This window comes from Microtus pennsylvanicus, chromosome 14, assembly GCF_037038515.1.
Source record: "Microtus pennsylvanicus isolate mMicPen1 chromosome 14, mMicPen1.hap1, whole genome shotgun sequence".
NCBI classification, from domain to species: domain Eukaryota; kingdom Metazoa; phylum Chordata; class Mammalia; order Rodentia; family Cricetidae; genus Microtus; species Microtus pennsylvanicus.
In genome coordinates this window covers 16,581,399-16,601,150 of record NC_134592.1, presented here as the reverse complement: position 1 = coordinate 16,601,150, position 19,752 = coordinate 16,581,399, and the positions used below count along the sequence as shown (strand labels likewise).

At 34.5% G+C, this 19,752-nt stretch overlaps 1 protein-coding gene and 1 pseudogene across 2 annotated transcripts in view; one reads left to right on the top strand and one right to left on the bottom strand.

Annotated features, from left to right (window-relative positions):
• Positions 1-1,405: 1,405 nt before the first annotated feature.
• On the top strand, positions 1,406-3,519 carry LOC142835235 (elongin-C-like; annotated as a pseudogene).
• A 565-nt stretch (positions 3,520-4,084) lies between these two features.
• Tc2n (tandem C2 domains, nuclear) overlaps positions 4,085-19,752 on the bottom strand; it is a 47,503-nt gene continuing 31,835 nt past the window's right edge. The window contains exons 10-12 of one of the 2 annotated variants that reach the window (XM_075947719.1): positions 12,965-13,079; positions 8,715-8,914; positions 4,085-6,608 (exon numbers count right to left, since the gene is read on the bottom strand). In XM_075947719.1, coding sequence (XP_075803834.1) covers positions 6,498-6,608; positions 8,715-8,914; positions 12,965-13,079 — 426 coding nt within the window. In that variant the 3' untranslated portion in view covers positions 4,085-6,497. The remainder of the gene's footprint in view (positions 6,609-8,714; positions 8,915-12,964; positions 13,080-19,752) is intronic. The other variant, XM_075947720.1, reaches the window with a different exon arrangement.

The following is a 19,752-nucleotide window of genomic DNA, read 5'->3' as shown; positions in this document are numbered from 1 at the left end:
ATCTATCCAAAGTGCATGAACTGACTTTTTGGAGCCCATTCCCTATGGAGGGATATCTTGCTCAATCTAGATAAAGTAGGAAGGGCCTTGGTCCTGCCTCAAGTGATGGGGCAGACTTTGTTGACTTCCCATGGGAGGCCTGACCTCCTCTGAGGAGTGGATGGGGGTGGGTTGGAGAGAAGGTGGGGGGTAGTGGGTGGATGGGAAAGGAAAGGTTACTGGGATTGGTATGTAAAATAAGTTTTAAAAATAATCCCTAGTGCCTGGTTTCTCATGAACCCCAGAGAGCAAGGAAATGGATAACTAAAAATACTAATCCCATCCATGAGGGATTAGTAATAAAAAAAAAAAAAACCAACTAAGCACCTCCCAAAGGACCACTTTCCACACTGTCCATCTTATAGGGGTTGGATTTTCAATAAAAGAATTGGAATATTCCTTCCACTGCAGTTTTCATAGGTTCCTTTGCCCATACTGAAATCTAAACTACAAAATTATGCCTATACAGTTCATGGAATCCAACAGGAGAGACACAATGAATAGGGAGACCTGGGCCTAATAAATAGAATGTGAGCCTAGAAAAAGCTGAAAGGAATTCAGAATTTACATTGTCTGGCTTTCCAACATGAGGTGAAAAGAATAGATATAGACAAAAATAAACTTGCAGATATTGAAGCAGGTAGTGGAAGGAATCTAACCATGTTTCCTCTGCAATCTGGAAATAATACCTACTAAGTAATAAAAGGAGAAGTATGTTAAAGATTGAAACAAGTGGAAGTATAGTTGCTTTTCAGTGAGTCAGTGGACAAAAGAAATCAAGATTTCCAGATGGGAGAATCAGTAATGATGAGTTAGTGCTACCAGGTTACTTGGATATGTACATGTGGGGCAAGAGATCAACCAAGCCTTTCCTACTTCATTCATTTACATTTAATTCTTCCTTTAGACTTTCCAAAGCACTTTATTTATACCTCCAGGATATTTTTATTATAATCCTGATTTTTATGGTTTTATTTCACAAATAAAATATATAAAATATAAAATTTCAGTATAAACAATGATGGTTTATTATATCTAAGCATATATGGTGATTCATTTGTAATTTTAGTTATTTCATGATCAAAACCACGCATTATATAATCAAGGCATTTGAAAAAACAAGAAATTAAACTGATGGCCAACTTAGCACCACAATCAAACTTACTTTTGCTAAATCATTATATCACAAGAAGATTTTTTTTTAAAAAAAATCATCTTCCAGCCTCAAAAAACTAAAGAATGATGACCTTAAAATCCCATGACATAAGAATATTAAAAGCAATACTAAATAATTATCAATACCATTTAAAAGAATACCCTATTTGGTGTTGCATGGATTAGTTGCCTCTTTGCCATCTAAGAAAGCATGAAGAAACTTTGTTCCAGGTAATCTACTGCCTTTACCAAGGTCCTATTGATTTAATGGAAACATTGACTATCACCATTTGTTTTAAGGATCAGATTTTTTAATAGATAACAATATTAAAAAATGATGACCAAGAAAAAAATGTACTAGGAAATCATTAAAACTAGACAGCACATACCTCTGTCCATAACAATATAAAATCTAGGTTTGGAGGACTCTAATAATTCTTTTAGTATCTTTAAAATCATAAATCAATATGATTTATTTGAGAAAGGTGAGAAGGGTAGGATGGGGAGAACTTGGGGCAACGGGATGATTGGGATAAAGGAAGGTTGGATAGGGGAGCGGGGAAGCACATATCTTAATTAAGGGAGCCATCTTAGGGTTGGGAAGAGACTTGGACCTAGAGGGGCTTCCAGGTGCCCAAGGCGAGGTCCCCAGTTAGTTCCTGGGGCAGCTGAAGATAAGGAACCTGAAATGATCCTATCCTATAACCATACTGATGAATATCTTGCATATCACCATAGAACCTTCATCTGGCGATGGATGGAGATAAAAGACAGAGACCCACACTGGAGTACCGGACTGAGCTCCCAAAGTCCCAATGAGGAACAGAAGGAGGGAGAAGATGAGCAAGGAAGTCAGGACCAAGAGGGGTGCACCCACCCACGGAGACAGTGGGGCTGATCTATTGGGAGCTCACCAAGGCCAGCTGGACTGTGACTGAAAAAGCATGGGATAAAACCGAACTCTCTGAATACGGCGAACAATGAGGGCTGATGAGAAGCCAAGGACAATGGCACTGGGTTTTGATCCTACTTCATGTTCTGGCTTCGTGGGAGCCTAGCCAGTTTGGATGTTCACCTTCCTAGACCAGGATGGAGGGGGGAGGACTTTGGACTTTCCACAGGGCAGGGAACCCTGACTGCTCTTCAGACTTGAGAGGGAGGGGGAGAGGAGTGGGGGGAGAGGGAGAGGAGTGGGGGGACGGGGAGAGGAGTGGGGGGGAAGAGTGGGAGGCTGGGAGGAGGCGGAAATTGTTTTTTCTCAATAAAAAAAAAGAAAAAAAATCTATATAAATAAACAGGATACTTCTTAGTTTAAAATTCTTTTAACTCAATGTTTCACCTAAAACTGAAAGCATTTGATTAAAACAGGGTCTGAAGCAAGAGAAAATTTAAAAAGCCTCATCCTAGTCATCACAGACATAAACATTTTATTGGTTCTTTTTTTTTTTATATGCTCTGAAGAAACACTAAAGTTCCAAACACTGAATAGAGAGGCATCTGAAATATCCATTTCTACCATGATAAGAAAAGTTTGAATTTATTCCAAGTTTCTGAAATATTTCATACATGTGCAAATATATGAACACATAAACAATGAAAATTTTTGCTAGAAATGGTTTCCAACTGGCTGATGAGTTTATTATTATCAAAAAAATTTGCAAAACTATATTTAAAGAAAACTTCAGGTTAGTTTATTTTTAAACCATAATTACATATGTTCAGAAATCCCAATAGTTTCTTCTCAATTGTCTGGGAAGAGCTGACATTAATACACAAGTCATTTGTATGATTTCTGCTTTAAAAATTAGGTAAAACTAAATGAATGACAAACAATGATTTCACATGGGCTGTAACTTTCTTTATTATCTGGGATACACTGTTGAGTAATCTCCCTCCTGTTGTAGAAAGCAGATGTAATCTGGCAGAACTTATTCCTTCCAGTGCCCCAGAACATATATGGGAAACCAGCAAAGTTTCTATGGGATCAAAGTAATATTTTATAATAACATAATAGATGAAGTAAAAAAACCTATGGTGGCTGTGAAAGCCATGTATATCATATTAATACCTTCAGGTGGTCATAAATTCATTATAAATATAAAACATGGACTAATACCATAAAAAATAAAGGTCATGTTAGTTTGCTGAGAATTAAATCAAGGAAGTCAATTTTAGAAAGAGTCCTTCACATGAGCTACTAAAAGTTGCATATATTTTACCTACAAGATCTGCTACACTAAGAGCTCCATCGAAATTTATGAATTCTCAATTGCACTTGAAATTACCACTGGACTGATGATGGCTTCAAACTTCCTAGATGGTTAAACAGAATAAATCATAAATTGTTAAATTGCTTAGTATTTGGTACCTGTAATTCATCCAGTAATTGTTAGAATGCTTAGTATTTAATACCTGTAATTCAGCCAGTAACTTTTTTCAAATATACTTTCATATATAGCATGTTGCTTGTATGCAACTGAGCAAGTAAATTGCAGAACCAATAACTTCTGTTCTGCATAGCAATCAAAGTTGCTATTTGAATTGAAATGTTTTTATTATATCAAAAAATTAAGGACATATGTACAAGCTGGGAAGTAAACAAGTATGCCAAGTAATTAAAAGAAGAAAACAGAAAAAAAAAAGAACCATTGTAAAGAGAATAGCATCATGTAAAATTAAATGAATGCCAAATAGTGTTGACATGGGCTGTAACCTTTTATGTTATCTGAGAGTTTATAAATACATTTATAAATGTCATAGTTTATAAATGACTAATCTCCCCAGTTATGAAGTTTCCTTGGTTCCCATTTGGTCTCCCAGCATCATTTAGGTTCTTTTTTCTTTGTTACAAATAAAGGTCAAGAAAAGCCCAAACCAACACAAAGAAAAATGATTTTTGCATAATATTTCAGTTTTTATTACTGGTTCCTATTTTTTCTTACATTTCACATAAAATTTCAAGGACAGAATGAGCATACACATTTACATTCAGTACATCTTCATTTGAAAAATGCTTCAGTAAAGACTGATTGAAACATCAGAAACCTTCACCTATCAATAGTTTTTCACCTGAAAGTTCTTTTAAATACAATTTTCTTTGTATTGATTTATCTAGGCTATCTAGGAGACTGGGAAACCAAGAAAGCATATCTTTTCCTCAAATTTTATAATATGCATATGCTTAACTATTAGTTGGATCATTAAAATGGAATTAAATCAATGGCATGTATCAAATTTAGTAATTAAAAGTCAGAGAACACAAAAAAGGCTGAAAATAAAATTCTAGATTTTAAAAATAGCAAGCCTATGATATGTTGGTGTAGGTTGGCCAATTCTGACAAATGCCTTATTTGGGTGTAGGATGTTCAAAGTGCAGAAGGTTGTGCCTGTGTTGACAACAGAAGATTACATGTAAAAACATATGTGCCAACTTTAAAAGTAAAATCTATTAAATAAAGTAAAGTTAAAGAAAGTTTAAGTCTCAATTTACAAACTGCTATCACTATCACAAAGGATGTTTTTCCTAAAAGGCCAAGAGAGTACTCACTAGTACTCCACTTTTCATAAGTCTAAAAATATTTTTCAAAATTCACAATGGCAAAAAATTCTGGTAAATGCCACTGGTATCATAAAATCTAGGCAACAGAAGCAAGGAGAATATAAACTACATATATTTGTAGCTTGATAAGCTATCTAGGTAACAGTTCAGTTTAGGTTCTAATTAAATATCTAGACAATAAAGAACTGGAATTAAAAAGGTTACTCCTACATTATAACAAAATATTACTCTGACCTAAATTGTGTGATACAAAGAACGAGAGAGGCAAGCAGGCAGATTGGTCAAGAGGGAGGGAGAGAGGAGGATCAGGAATACAGATCTCATTCTTTATTTATTAACAAAAATAAAGTCACTTTATAATATTAGGTACTGTTGCCTGCTTCTTCCTAAAAACTGTATTGTCTTAGCCACAACTCTTATTGCCATCCAAGCAGGAATAATATCCATAGGCTAAATTGTAATACGTACCTAAACAAAACCTGCAGTAGAAAAATATATACATTCTATAAATTTTTGTCAGGTAACGTTATTAAAAATTGGAAAATATTTTAACATTGTAGATTACAGAACAAGTAACTTACGTCAAAAACTAAAACAAAGAACTTATGATCAAAATTACTGAATTTACTATTTAAGCTCATTTACTTTTGGTAAATTAAGTTGGCCCAAATATAAAGTATTTTGTTTTTATACCAAATAAAATAAAGGATAAGAATGAGGAAGACAGCAAAATGTACATATTTTGGATTTCAAATAAACTTCCATTTATTCTTTTTTATTGTATGTGTGTGTGCGCGTGCGCAAGTGTGCAAATACATGTATGCACCATGGTTTACATGTGGATTTCAGAGAGCAAACTGAAGGGTTCACCCTTCTCGCCTTCTATCACTTTGCATTCCAGAAATGGAGGAACTCAACTGTCAGTGTAGTGACAAGCTCCTTTACCCACTGCGCCAGCCTGCTAGCTTCAAGCTTATTCTTGGAAAAATGTTAATAATTCTCTAATTCTCCTAGAGATAAGCAGCTTATAAAAAGGTCATCATGCATTTATAGATAAGAAATTGTAAGCACAAGGTATCAACTTTCCTCAAATACAAAATAAAATAAAATGGTTCTACTCATTTTTGCTCGAAAATGTACATATGAGGATATAACCCATATAACCAAGATCTAATCAATCATTCCTAGCACAGGAAAAGTGGCAAAGTCCTGCAAATACCTAATAGTACTAAGAGGGATTAGTGTGCTAGGTTTTGAAGTCCAATAGTACAAGATGACAAAAGGTTATGGCCATGTGTGTAGTTCTGCATCCTTGCTACTACGAAGATTCAGCTCTGTTAAATCCACCCTGTGAAATGCTGAAGGATTGCTAGCAGTTGCTTGCTCAGTTGTTTCTTACTTTTTTTTATGTTTACTTTAGAGACTCAAAGATTTGGATTTGTTTACTTGAAAAATAAGTTTTCAGTATTCAAAATTAAAGTTTTCAAAGCACAAAACAAAGCAAAAAAAGCAAAGCAATATAGAAAAACCTATCTAGGAATGATATTTTCATAGATTTTATAATCTATTTAGTTGGCCTAATAATACAACCCTTTATTTTAACTTCTGTTTTGGTACTATTTTAAAACATTTTGTTCACTTTGTATAACAGATAGAATGCATTACAAGCTTTAGAAAACTAAAATTATGTTTCTTCTAAAAGACTGTAAAGTTGTTTCTTCACTGAATTAATGCCTTGAAGTCTTCATGATGGATTTAACTTGTGCCACTTGATAACAACCTTTTCTGGATTTGTGATTGTTTCTTTCCATTGGTTCACTGCTTCAATATCATTACTGTCTTCACTTATCCAGAGCTGTAAAGGAACAGTACAATCATTCAACTTGACATAATATTATTAACTAAATGGAAGCAATTACTCTTATTGTTAAGATATGGGCAAGTTTGGATAACATATTTCTAAATAAGTATCATTCCAATTTTTCAAAAGTTGCTTGATGATTTGATTGATCCTTAAATGTTAAAATATTTAACCTGCTGAATCATTCTGGATTATGTAATCCAATTCAGTTTAAAAATTAAAACTGTAAAAATGAAATATTATTTAAAGCATTACCCTTTGAATATTCTTTCTTGCTCTATCAATCTAGTAACTCAACTAAAATTGATCCTTAATTACTCAAAAAAAAATTTTGCCATGATTTCTAAATTGAGGCAAACAATGATTCTAACCTAGAAAGGAATGTACACTTAAGCACCTTGTACATGACATGAAACTATAATCTTAACTAAAATCTAATAAAAAGTCATTCTTAATACATAATAATTTCATTGTTTTATCATTTACAAACTACAGAAAATACATGCAAATGATCTTGGGAAAACTGTAGTATTGTACAAACATAAGACATTGAAATGAGTATATACCATGGAAATAAGGTGGATGTACAATTTTAAAAAACTGAATTTTTATCTTGGCTATAATGCTAACAAATACTGTAACCTTGGAATTAACTTACCTGAGACCCAGTTTATAATTCTTCTAAGAGATTTGATGTAAGTACTGGTTTTCAATTCTTTTTCTACCTTGGCCTAAAAAACTTTCCTTTAAACAACATCTTACAGAGACCCTAACACATAACACAGATAACAGAGTATTTGGATCAATAAAGTGGAAGAACTTGAGCCCACGTATGATTCCCTCATGGTGACTGACACCTGGGGCCACTAAAGAATTTCCAAATTCATTATCCTGCTAATTACCTCTCAAATTAAATTTATATTAATTCTTTAGTTAAAACTCCTTTCCAAATAAGATTACAGAAAGCTGCAATATTTTAAATTGGCAGTCTAATTATATGAAATGAGAGTTGATAGCAATCTTTGAAAATTCATATACACAATCTGAAGACTGTTAATAACAGTTTTTTGTAAAGTGAAAACTTTTACATCAGTTAAAGACTTCAAGATTTAAATGTGACACAAACAGTTGTAATTAATATGAATAGATAACTAATAGCTGCCACAAATGCTAATAAGGAAAGAAAATGTAAAAAAAAATTCTATAGGATTGACAACAAGGAAAGAAAACGTAAAAAAAATCTATAGACTTGATAAGTAAGATAACTGTTATACAGCCCTATACAAATTAATTTTTAATTAATTAATCAAGACAGCAACATTTGATCCCTAAATATTATCACATTGTTAAAAATTGATATTTTCTAAAAATTCAAATCTATCATAGCAAAGTTAATAAAATATATAAAAGGCTCATTTTAAATACAAAATTAAAGATGAAACAATAAAATAAATGTGATACTCAAAATCTTCCGTACACTTCATAAATTATGCTATGATTGGTTTAATAAAGAAGCTGACTGGCCAATGGCTGGAAAGGACAAGGCTAGGTGGGAAACCCAGACTAACAACACTGAGAAGGGTGGATTCAGAGGAGTCGCCAGCCAGATGTAGAGGGAGCAGGATGTGTACAAGATAAGGTAACAGCCATGAGTCACATAGCGACATATGGATTAATAGAAATTGGTTAATTTAAGTTATAAGAGGTAGATAAAAAAAAGCCCAAGCTATCTGCTGAGCATTTATAATTAGTAGACAGTCTCTGAGTGGTTATTTAGAAAGTGGCTGGTGGAACAGAGCTAATTGCGGTCCCAATGAAAAACTCTGCTTACATATATTTTCTCTTCTACTGATTTTATATATTTTAAAGCTGAAAGTTCAGTATGTTTAAAAACGAAGCCTAGCTGCTCAGAAATGTTATCTATTCACATTAAAGCAAAACATCTGACAAAATCTGATACTAAGGCAACACTGAATTTTAATTTAAAGTTTGAAGAATTCTCCTGTATTCACTCTTAACTTTATCCTCCTTCCTTTGCTAATTAACCACACAGTAACAACAGCGATGCACCATGAAGAAATCCAGGACAGCATTACTCACCTGGCCTACAAACTGTTTTCTTCTTACAGAGCTTCGACTGTAAAGTTTAACAAGGAAAACAATTTCTTTTTCAGTCTGTGTAAGTGGAAAAATCATAGTTTCTCCCCACTTTACTCTTCCACTGGATGCCTTCAGTAAGCGTGTCTTCTTTTTATAGATCAGCTCTCCTGAGCTAAACATCCCCACCTTCACAAAAAAACCTATGAAACAAGAAACTATAGTTTATAAACTTTCTTGTGAAATACTACGTAAAGTTTTTATCTATATAGGTTATAAAAATATAAATAATCAGTTTTAAAGGTCTTCTGGGTTATTGTTTGACAACAGAACAAATAGAACATTTACCACACTCTACAAATAACTATTGTGGCCTTAAATGAACTTAAACATTCCTCTAGTCTGAATAATGTCAACCAGAATAACAACCATCAGCACAGGAAAACACACTGAAATGAATTACAGCAAAAAAGGTGTCAATTCTCTAGACAACTAGAGGTATTAATTTCACAATTTCATAGGTAAATTTCTTTGCTTGTGATGCAAGAAATATATGTGCGCTAGAACTAGAATAAAACAATATTCTTAAGTAAATTTGAGAGCTAGCACTTCCAACAATGATAAAATAGTTTGTATAAACTATAACAAAACATAACAATTATAAACTCTAGGGGAAAAAAGTAAAAAATCCTCCAAAACCAACTCTGCTGGTGCTTAATATTGGACTGTTCAATCTCTAGAGAACTGAGAAAATAAACTTCTGTTTTTTAAGCCAAAATGTAGAATAGGGTACTAAAGAAGTTGGAGCAGGAATATCAACTTGGGAACTGCCCAGATAAAATTATGGGTAACGTATCTTTACACCTAAGCATACTTTTCAATGTGAGACTGTTGAGAATAGGCAAAAAGCACCCTGGTCTGAGTACTGCCGTTTTGACTTTAGACTCCATTTTACTTATAAGAGTGAACTAAAGTTCAGGTTCCCAAACTCTAGGGGAGTTGGGAAACTTCCAGTAGCTGGCCCACCTGCTCCCTAAACCATAGAAATAGTCGTTATGCATTTTCAGTTCCCTAGAAACATTGTGGCTGTTCCTAACGAACAAATGAATCTGGTTGGACCAAAAGGCTTGCATTATAGATAGGTTGGCAAAGATGGAACTAACATTCAAAGAAGCCCCTAATCTCTAAATCCTGACTGGTTAAAATTATAACTGTAATTTGGCAACAAATATTTGTAAATTTTGTGCTTAAATATTTGCTTCAATTGACATGTAGGGTCATAGTTCAGCTCCTGAGTCTGTTCTGTGACCCTGATCGATCAGTCCCCTCCCCTTGCCCGCTTCTTTTGTGCTGCCCTGCATTAACTCTCGCCTTGCAGTAACCTCGTGTCTGCTTGGCTTGATTCAGAGCCTTGGACCACAACAACACAAAATGACTACAACTTAACATCAAGTGCTGTCTGGCTACTGTAAGGAGTCAGTTAGTATAACTGGGGCTAAAGGTAGCAAGAAAGGCAAGAGGGAACTGCCAGAAAGGCAGAGTCACGGGATGAGGAATGAGATCTATTAGGTTATAAAATGGCAATCATTAGCAATCCTTGGTAGTAGTTTTGCTTAAATGAAGTGATCCATTTATATAATACATCTGTATAGACTCCCACTATTTTTCTGTTTCACAAAATTAAGAGAAGGAGCCCATCCCTGACACTGCCTGGAGGGGGGCAGGATCCAGAGGCTGGATAGCCCAGAACTTAGGATAGAACCAAATATGACTAGAGAATTAAAAGTCACTGAAATGATTCCTAATGATATTCTGCTATGCTCATAGATCATTGCCCCGTCCAATTGTCATCAGAGAGGCTTCACCCAGCAACTAATGGGAATAGATGCAGGGACCCACAGCCAAACATTAAGCAGATCTCAGGGAATCCTGTGGAAGAGGGAGAGGAAGGATTATGGAATCGGGGGAGAAGGGTGTCAAGGACATCACAAGAAAACCCACAGAATCAACTAACTTGGGTTCATAGGGACACACATAGACTGAACCACCAACCAGAAAGAAAGTTTAGAGGGGACTGATCTAGGCCCTCTGTACATATGTTACAGTCGCGTAGCTTGGTCTTCTTGTAAGACTCCAAACAGTGGAAGCAGAAGCTGTCTCTGACTGTTACCTGTTTTTGGGACCCCTTCCTCCTACTGGGTTGCTTCATCCAGTCTTAATAGGAGAGAAGGTGCCTAATCATACATAACTTGATATGCCAAGGCTGGTTGGTGGCACACGGGAGGACTGCCCTTTTTCTGAAGGGAAAAGAGAAGGAGGGAATGGGGGAAAGAGGAAAGGTTGGGAGATGAACTGGGAGGAAAGGAAGGAATAAGAGGTAACTGATCAGGCTGGAAAAAATAATCAATTAATTAATAAAAAAGAATTAACTAGAAGTAATCTTGACTTACTTTTCTAACTTTGATTTTGTTTACTTTTATAATTCTCCATCTAGTGGTATTAATTTATAGTTATTTTCAATGAGCTATTCATTCTATTTTACTATCAAGAGTACACTAATATCATAAAATTATTTTTTCCATGCTTCAAAATAACTTATGTTGAAAAGAAATTACATGTTCTTCAATGGTTTAGTAGACCTTAGTGCTATGAAGCACTAAAATGTTATCTGTCTTGCTAGGGTTTCTTTTGCTGTGATAAAACTCCATGACCAAAGCAACCAGGTGAGGAAAATGTTGGTTCCAGCTTACAACTCTCAGATCATATCCCATCACTAAGGAGAGTCAAGACAGAAACCTAAAGGCAGGAACCTGGAAGCAGGAACTGAAGCAGAGACCATGGAAGAGTACTGCTTACTGACTTGTTCCCCATGGCTTGCTCAGCCCGCTTTCTTATACATAGCACGAAAGCAGTTCTCAACTTCTGGGTCAGACCCCTTTGGCAAATCTCTATGTAAAAAAATAATGACATTCCAATTCACAACAGTAGTGAAATTAGAGTTATGAAGTAGCAACAAAAATAATCTTATGGTGGGCGTAACTGCATGAGGAATTGTATTAAGGGTTACAACATTGGGAAGGTTAAGAACCACTGCTCCAGGGCTACCTGTCCAGAGATGGCACTTACCACAGTAAGCTAGGTTCTCCCTCCCACATCAATCACTAATTAAGAAAATTCCCCATAGGCTTGACTGATTACAAACAAATCTTAATGAGGAATTTTTATCAACTGAAAAGTCTCTCGTGTCAAGTTAACAATAACAACAACAAAAAGAAACAAAAAAAACAAGAACAATACCTCATTTTTGTACGTAAATTATATATATGTAGGTGTGTGTATAGATGCATGTAGAGGCCAGAAGTAAACACTGGGTATCCTCTTCCTCAGTCATTATGTGTCTTATCTTTTGAGACAGAGTCTCACTGAATCTGGCATTCACTGACTGGCTAGACAAGCTGTCCAGCAAACTCCTCTCCATCCCTTCAAGGTTACAAGCATGCATGATCACCCCAGATTTTTGTATGGGTCATAGGGATCAGAACTCAGGTCCTAATGTTAATATAAAAGGCACTTTCCCAACTGAGCCATCTCCCAAGCCCTACTTAGTGCTTTTTGCAAGGAATTCTTCACTTTTTCCATAGTTATTCTTTTCAGATTCTTCCTGTTCTTTAATGAGTTTTTAAGAAACTCGTTTACCTTCTGCATGTGCAAATGAATTAGTATAGTTGGTACATGGAATTGCCTTATGTATTATTAATTCTCTTCTGACTTAGAAAATTCTTCTGAATTTAAAATTTTATTATCTTCACTGTTCAGAATAGCAATCATATCTTCTCTACTTTGCTTTATCCATCTTCTTACAAATTTTCCTATTTTAATGGTCCTTTTAAAGAAAAAAAGCATTTGGGTTTTTGTCAATTATTAACTTGTATTTATCAATTCTAGCTTTCCTACTTGTTATTTTCCCGACTTCTTGAATTGAATGCTCAGCTGTATATATTTTTAATGTTTTTTTTTTTTTTAGTTAAAGTACTTTTACTTGCCTAAATAATTCCCTTTCAATCTAACTGAAGTAGGGTTGATCTCAAATCTTCAGCTCCAAAGGTGGCCAGGTAAACTAAGCATAGCTCATCAACATATCATAGTCCCTAGCTGTTTATCCATAGAAGGGCACAGTCCTCAAGGCATACTGGTCTCTTAGATTCTTACCCTACTGAAACCTCTTCACACTGGATGCACTTTGAACCACTTACTCAAAGTCAGAGGTGTTGATGAGCTTGGAAGGTATTGTGCCTCAAGAATTTGCAGCTGAATCCTGCTATTTACTGCTTGAAAACAAGTCCCCAGTTCAAGTTCTGAATGGCAAACCTATATATGAAAAAAAAGTCATTTAGCAGTTCAAAATAGAGTTTAGAGATATTTCAAAACTTCTAACATAAAAAGCTAGAGTGAAAATTTTTTAAGTATTATTTTTTACTGACACTATAAACCACAAGTTATGAGAGATTTTGAAGATAAATATCATGGATTCCAAAAATATATTCACTTGCATGGAATCTGAAAATATAAGATGTTATCTATATACTGAACTTCAAAGCTACTGATATCAAAAGATAATCTGACTAAAACCTAAAATGCTAAGTTTCTAAGCATTATTGGAGAAACCGCTTAACCTAAAAGAACACATCTTCAAAAGAAATAAAAATATTCTAACTACATTATTTTAAAACATGAAATAGAGATTTTTCAGTTTGGTTGGTTTTGGTTTGATGAGTTTCCCGGTGTAGCTGTGACTATCTTGCTCTGTAGACCAGGCTGGCCTCAGGCTCAGAGATCTGCCTACCTCTGCCTCCTGAGTGCTAGGCTGAAATATGATTTTTAAAGTAACAGAAGATAATTTTTTCTAACTTTAGAAAGAAAATAAAATATACTCTACATTATTGCTGACCAAAAGCAAAAACAAAACAAAAACTGGTGATTTATTTGTGAAATGTAACATAAGACAGCCCACTTTTATTTATTCTAAGGTCCTTAAAGTGAAAAACAGAGTTTTCCAAATACAAAAAACGATTACTACTAAAGATCTAAAACCAGTAAGAATGAAAATAAGGCAGGAACATGGCATTGCAGATCTTGCCAGGGCTGAGCATAGACAAATGCAGTACTGATAAAGTTACAGAATAAAATTCAATTAAGTTACAGAATGTTTAACACTTCTCAGAGTTTTATATAGTATTTGATAATTGCCAAATATTCTGCAATAATTGGCCCATTGAAAATAAACAAAAGAAGAATATGCCACTGACTGAAGTGTTAGTGTTTTCTTAAAACATGATTTTATTTTAATAAGAAATTGAAAGCTTATGATTCTATGTTTTAACATTACCATGCAATAAGAAATTCAAAGCTTCATTGGAAAACAAATTGCCTAGAAAATATAAACTACACTGTGGTGGTCTGAAAGAAAATGGTCCCCAAAGGGAGTGGAGCATTAGGAGGTGTAGCTTTGTTAGAGTAGGTATAGCCTTACTAGAGGAAGTTCCTCACTGTGGGGGTGGGCTCCTGGGTCCCCTATGTTCAAGCTACACCAGTGACACAGCTCACTTTGTGTTGCCTGCAGACCAAGATGCAGGACTCTCCAGCTCCTTCTCCAGCACATGTCCTGCCATGATGATAACAGACTAAACCTCTTAACTGTAAGCCACCCAAATTAAATGTTTTCCTTTATAAGGTCGGCATGGTCATGGTGTCTCTTCACAGCGACAGAAACCCTAAGATATACACTGAGGTTATTTTCCCCCTTAAAAAATTTTACTACAGCTGGGCGGTGGTGGTGCACGCCTTTAATCCCACTACTCGGGAGGCAGAGGCAGGAAAATCTATGTGAGTTCGAGGCCAGCCAGGTCTACAAGAGCTAGTTCCAGGACAGGCTCCAAAGCTACAGAGAAACGCTGTCTTGAAAAAAGAAAAAATTACTACAGCAGTTCTCAACCTGTGGATCATGACTATCAAAAAACATATACTCTCAATGGACTTAGGAACCGGGACACCACTCAGTAGCCAAACTAGTAATGAAGTAGCAATGAAAATAATTTTATGGTTGGGGGGTCACCACATGATGAACTATATTAAAGGTCACAGCTCTAGGAAGGTTGAGAACCACTGTTTTACTATGATGATAAAATGTGTTTATTTTAGCAAAAAATGATGACTTAAATAAGCATATCTAGTACTTGAGGTTTAAGAACGAGAATGGGTCAATATTCAACTCAACAAGAATTCAAACATTATGTACAAAATAAAACCTTTACTGATTAAAACAAAAGTGTCTTTGAAGGTAGGAGGGCAGTGAATTTGAGACTACTCTGGACTATATGTGGGATTCTATCTGAAAATAAATGTTTCTGCTCACAGCATTTAAATTAGTACACTGGGTGGTAGCACACGCCTTTAATCCCAGCATTTGGGAGGCAAAAGCAGGAAGATCTCTGTGAATTTGAGGCCAGCCTGGTCTACTGAACTAGTTCCAGGACAGCCAGGGCTGTTACACAGAGAAATCCTATCTCAGGGGGAAAAAAAGAAAAAGAAAAAAAAAAGCAGTTATTACTGGTAATGTTGACTTGTAATCTCAGCCACTGAGGAAGATAAGGCAGGACCATGGAAAGTTCAATACAAACTGCGACAACTTGCTAAAACTCTATGTTTAAAAAAGGGAGGGGGATAGTTGAGGATATAGAGTGTCTACCATTGATTAGGTCTTAAATTTAATCCCTTATACTGAAGAAAAAAAAAAACAAAGGTACAGACACAACTGTTTACCAAACACAAAAGAAACCATGAGTAAATTATCTCATCAATTCTTTTTCATTATTGTTTTATATTCATGATTAAATACTTATAATGAGAATACCTAGTGTTGTTACACTGTTACAGAAATCACTCCCCTAAAACACCGCAGATCTTGGCAGTGGACTTGACACCTTCTACTTGCCAAATTTATTAACACAAATACAAATTATATATAGGAGATTAATTCAGATCTTGAAAAACCACTTTCATAAAACCCCAAAATTTAAAAATCTAATCAATAAGCAGGTATACATTGACAATATTTTATGAGCACAAAATTATAGAAAATCTGTTTATAAATAGTGTATCACTTTTTTAAAGAAAACTTTATTAGCTTCCTAGAATTGTCTAAAACTGAAAAAGTAAAAGAACACAAGAGAAAACATGATCTGGTGGTATTTGAGAATATTTTTCTGGGGGGAAAGTGATAAATATAAGGTATAACCCAAAGAGCTGGCTCTGAAAACAAATCCTATTTGCCAACTGCTGGCTCCATGAACTCAAACAAGTTTCACTATTTCTACTATTTCTAGGGATAACAAGAGAACATACTCCTAAGTATGGTAAGAACATTTTGCACTTTAACAACAACTGAACCATAAATTTCTGTAATGGTCAGTTATTTCTTCAAGTAAATGCTGTCTCATCTACAGTACTGAGCACAGAAACTTGAGATCTCAAATAAATACTTGATTAATGATCAAGATCAAGAAGTCCATCAAGAAAAATTACAAAACAAATCATTCTGATCAGCAATGATTTCATGTACTCTATGACCACAATGTAATAAAATTTAAAATTAACAGGAAATCCCTAATAAATACATAAATTCATGAAGATTAAACAACTCATTACTGAATAATGAATGGTACAAAGAAAAAAATCAAGAAAGAAAAAAAAATCCCTGAAACTAAATGAAAACACTACACAAAACCTCTGGGATACATTTTGAGTGGTCCTACAGCTCTAAGTGCCTTACAAAATCAGAAGGAGCAAAAATTAATGACTTAATGACGCAACTCAAAAATTTGGAGAAACAAGAACAAATCAAGCCCAAATTCAGTTCAGTAGATGGCAAGAATTAATAAAAATCAAAGCAGAAATTAATGAGATAGAAACAAAGAAAACAGTACAAAGAATCATTAAATCTAAGAGCTGGTTCTTTTTGAAAGTAAACAAAGTTAACAGACCATTGATAAAACTAACCAAAAGAAAGAGAGATGATCCAAGTTAACAGAATCAAAAATGAACAGGGAACTATCACAATAGACAGTAAGGAAATTAGAAAGTTACAAAGGAATACTTTAAAACAAAACCTTTATCCATTAAGATGAAAAATCTAAAAGAAATGGATGAATTTCTTCATTCATTCAAACCACCAAAACTAAACCAAGAAGAGATCAACAACCTAAACAAACCTACAACAAATGAGAAGATTCTAGTAGAAATAAAAAGATTTCCAAAAGAAAAAATAATCTCAGTCTGATATAGATTCATAGCAGAATTCTACCAGACTTTCAATGACGATCTATTGCCAATCCTTCTTAAATTTTTCAAAGAAATAAACACAGAGTTGGCATAAGAACAGACAGGAGGACCAATGGAACTGAATAGAAGACCTGGATATCAATCCACACATCTTTGAACACCTGATCTTTGATAAAGAAAGCAAAAAATATCAAATGGAAAAAAAGAAAGCATATATAACAAGTGGTGCTGGCATAACTGGATATCAACATGTAGAAGAATGAAAATAGACCCATATCTATCACCATGCACAAAACTCAAGTCCAAATGGATCAAAGACCTCAACATAAAGCCAGACACACTGATCCTTATAGAAGAGAAAGTGAGTACACTTGAATGCACTGGCACAGAGAATCACTTCCTATATATAACCCCAGCAGCACAGACACTGAGAGAAACAATTAATAAATGGGACCTCCTGAAACTGAAAAGCTTCTGTAAAGCAAAGGATATGGTCAACAAGACAAAATGGCAGCCTACAGAATGGGAAAAGATCTTCACTAACCCCACATCAGACAGAGGTCTGATCTCAAAAATATACAAAGAACTCAAGAAATTGGACACCAAAAGATCACATAATCCAGTAAAAAAAAAAAATGGAGTACAGACCTGAACAGAGAACTCTCAACAGAGGAATCTAAAATGGCTGAAAGACACGTAAGGAAATGTTCAACATTCTTAGTCATCAGAGAAATGCAAATCAAAACAACTCTGAGATTCCATCTTACACCTGTAAGAATGGCCAAGATCAAAAAAAAAAAATGACAACTTATGCTGGAGAGGATGTGGGGGAAAGGGAACACTCCTGCATTGCTGGTGGGAATGCAAGCTGATACAACCCCTTTGGATGTCAGTGTGGCAATTTCTCAGAAAATTAGGGAACAACCTTCCTCAAGACCCAGTAATACCACTTTTGGGTATATATCCAAAGGATGCTCAATCGTGCCACAAGGACATGTGCTCAACTATGTTCATAGCAGCATTGTCTTAGCCAGAACCTGGAAACAACCTAAATGCCCCTCGACCAAAGAATGGATAAGAAAAATGTGGTACATTTACACAATGGAGTACTACACAGCAGAAAAAAATAACAGCAGCTTGAATTTTTCAGGAAAATGGATGGAGCTAGAAAACATTATTTTGAGTGAGGTAACCCAGACACAGAAAGACAATTATCACATGTACTCACTCATAGGTGGTTTTTTTAAACATAAAGCAAAGAAAGCCAGCCTACAAGTCACAATCCCAGAGAACTTAGACAACAATGTGGACTCGAAGAGAGACTTACATAGATATATTCTACATGGGAAGTAGAAAGTAGAAAAAGACAAGATCTCCTGAGTAAATTGGGAGCATGGAGACCTTGGGGGGAGGATTGAAGTGGGCAGGGAGAGGAGGGGAGCGGAGCAGAGAAAATGCAGAGCTCAATAAATATTAATAAAGTAAAATTTTTAAAAAAAGAGTACTTCCAATTTTGATCCATGAAACCACTACTACCATAATACCAAAGTCAGGTAATATACTACAACAAAAGAAAATGAGAGTCCAATAGCCTTGATGAACAAAGACTCAAAAATTCTCAGTAAAATATTTGTAAACTGAATATAAACAAACTTCAAAAAGATAATCTACCATAACCAAGTTGGCTTATCCCAGAGATGTTGAGATGGTTCAACACACACATGTCAATAAATATAATAAATCACAAAATGGAATCAACCTAGTTGTCTACCAACAGATGAATGTATAAAAATTTCATATATGTAGAAAATGGAATATCATTAAGCTCTAAAGAAAAATGTAATGATAAAATTTGCAGGAAAATATATAAGGTTATAATGTATAATACTAAATAAGATCAACAATCTCAGAAAGAAAATAATTTCATGGTCTTCTTCATATGCATAACCTGGCTAATAATATATGTAAACAAACATATATATGAGGGTATAGTATAATATGTAGGTAAGAGAACAAGAAAAGCTAAACATTAGGTGATGAACAAAGACAGGTAATGGACATAAGTTATGAATAACAATAATTGTTTTTCTAGTTCTAATTCAGTCATTTGATTTTTTTGGTCTAGTGCTTTAAAAATACTTGATAGTGAAAATATAAAATCTAAGGAGAAGCTCCAGAGCTTCAAAAGGAAATTTTTACTGTATAACAACATTCACTGATATAAAGACTTAATTTAATTTCAATGCGTAATGTTTTTTATTTGAATTTTATGATAAAGTTTTTTTTTAAGAAATAGAATATAGCCATAACCATTCCTTCAAATTCTTCAAAGAAAATAATTTCTCAATTTTCTTCAGTATCTTCTGACATACTGGTACTATATCTTTAGCATTTAATATATGAAATATGCATTTGATATTTGTATCTTCTGTAAAATAATGACTACATATTACTCTCTACTAAGCTATTATAAATGATGCCAGTTACAAACTGCTATCATAATTACTGTGCTTTAACAGCAAAAAAGGTAACTTAAGTTTTAAATGTTGTAGCAAAAGTTATAAGCACTCACACTGGCAGCTGAGATTGAATATATAGTCAAGAAATAACCAGAAATAAATTTTAATCTCTGACTTTAGTAATCTTTCGTTTTTTTAATATTTTAATCTCTATTCTCCCTTCCAATTTGGTGGTTCTCAAGCCA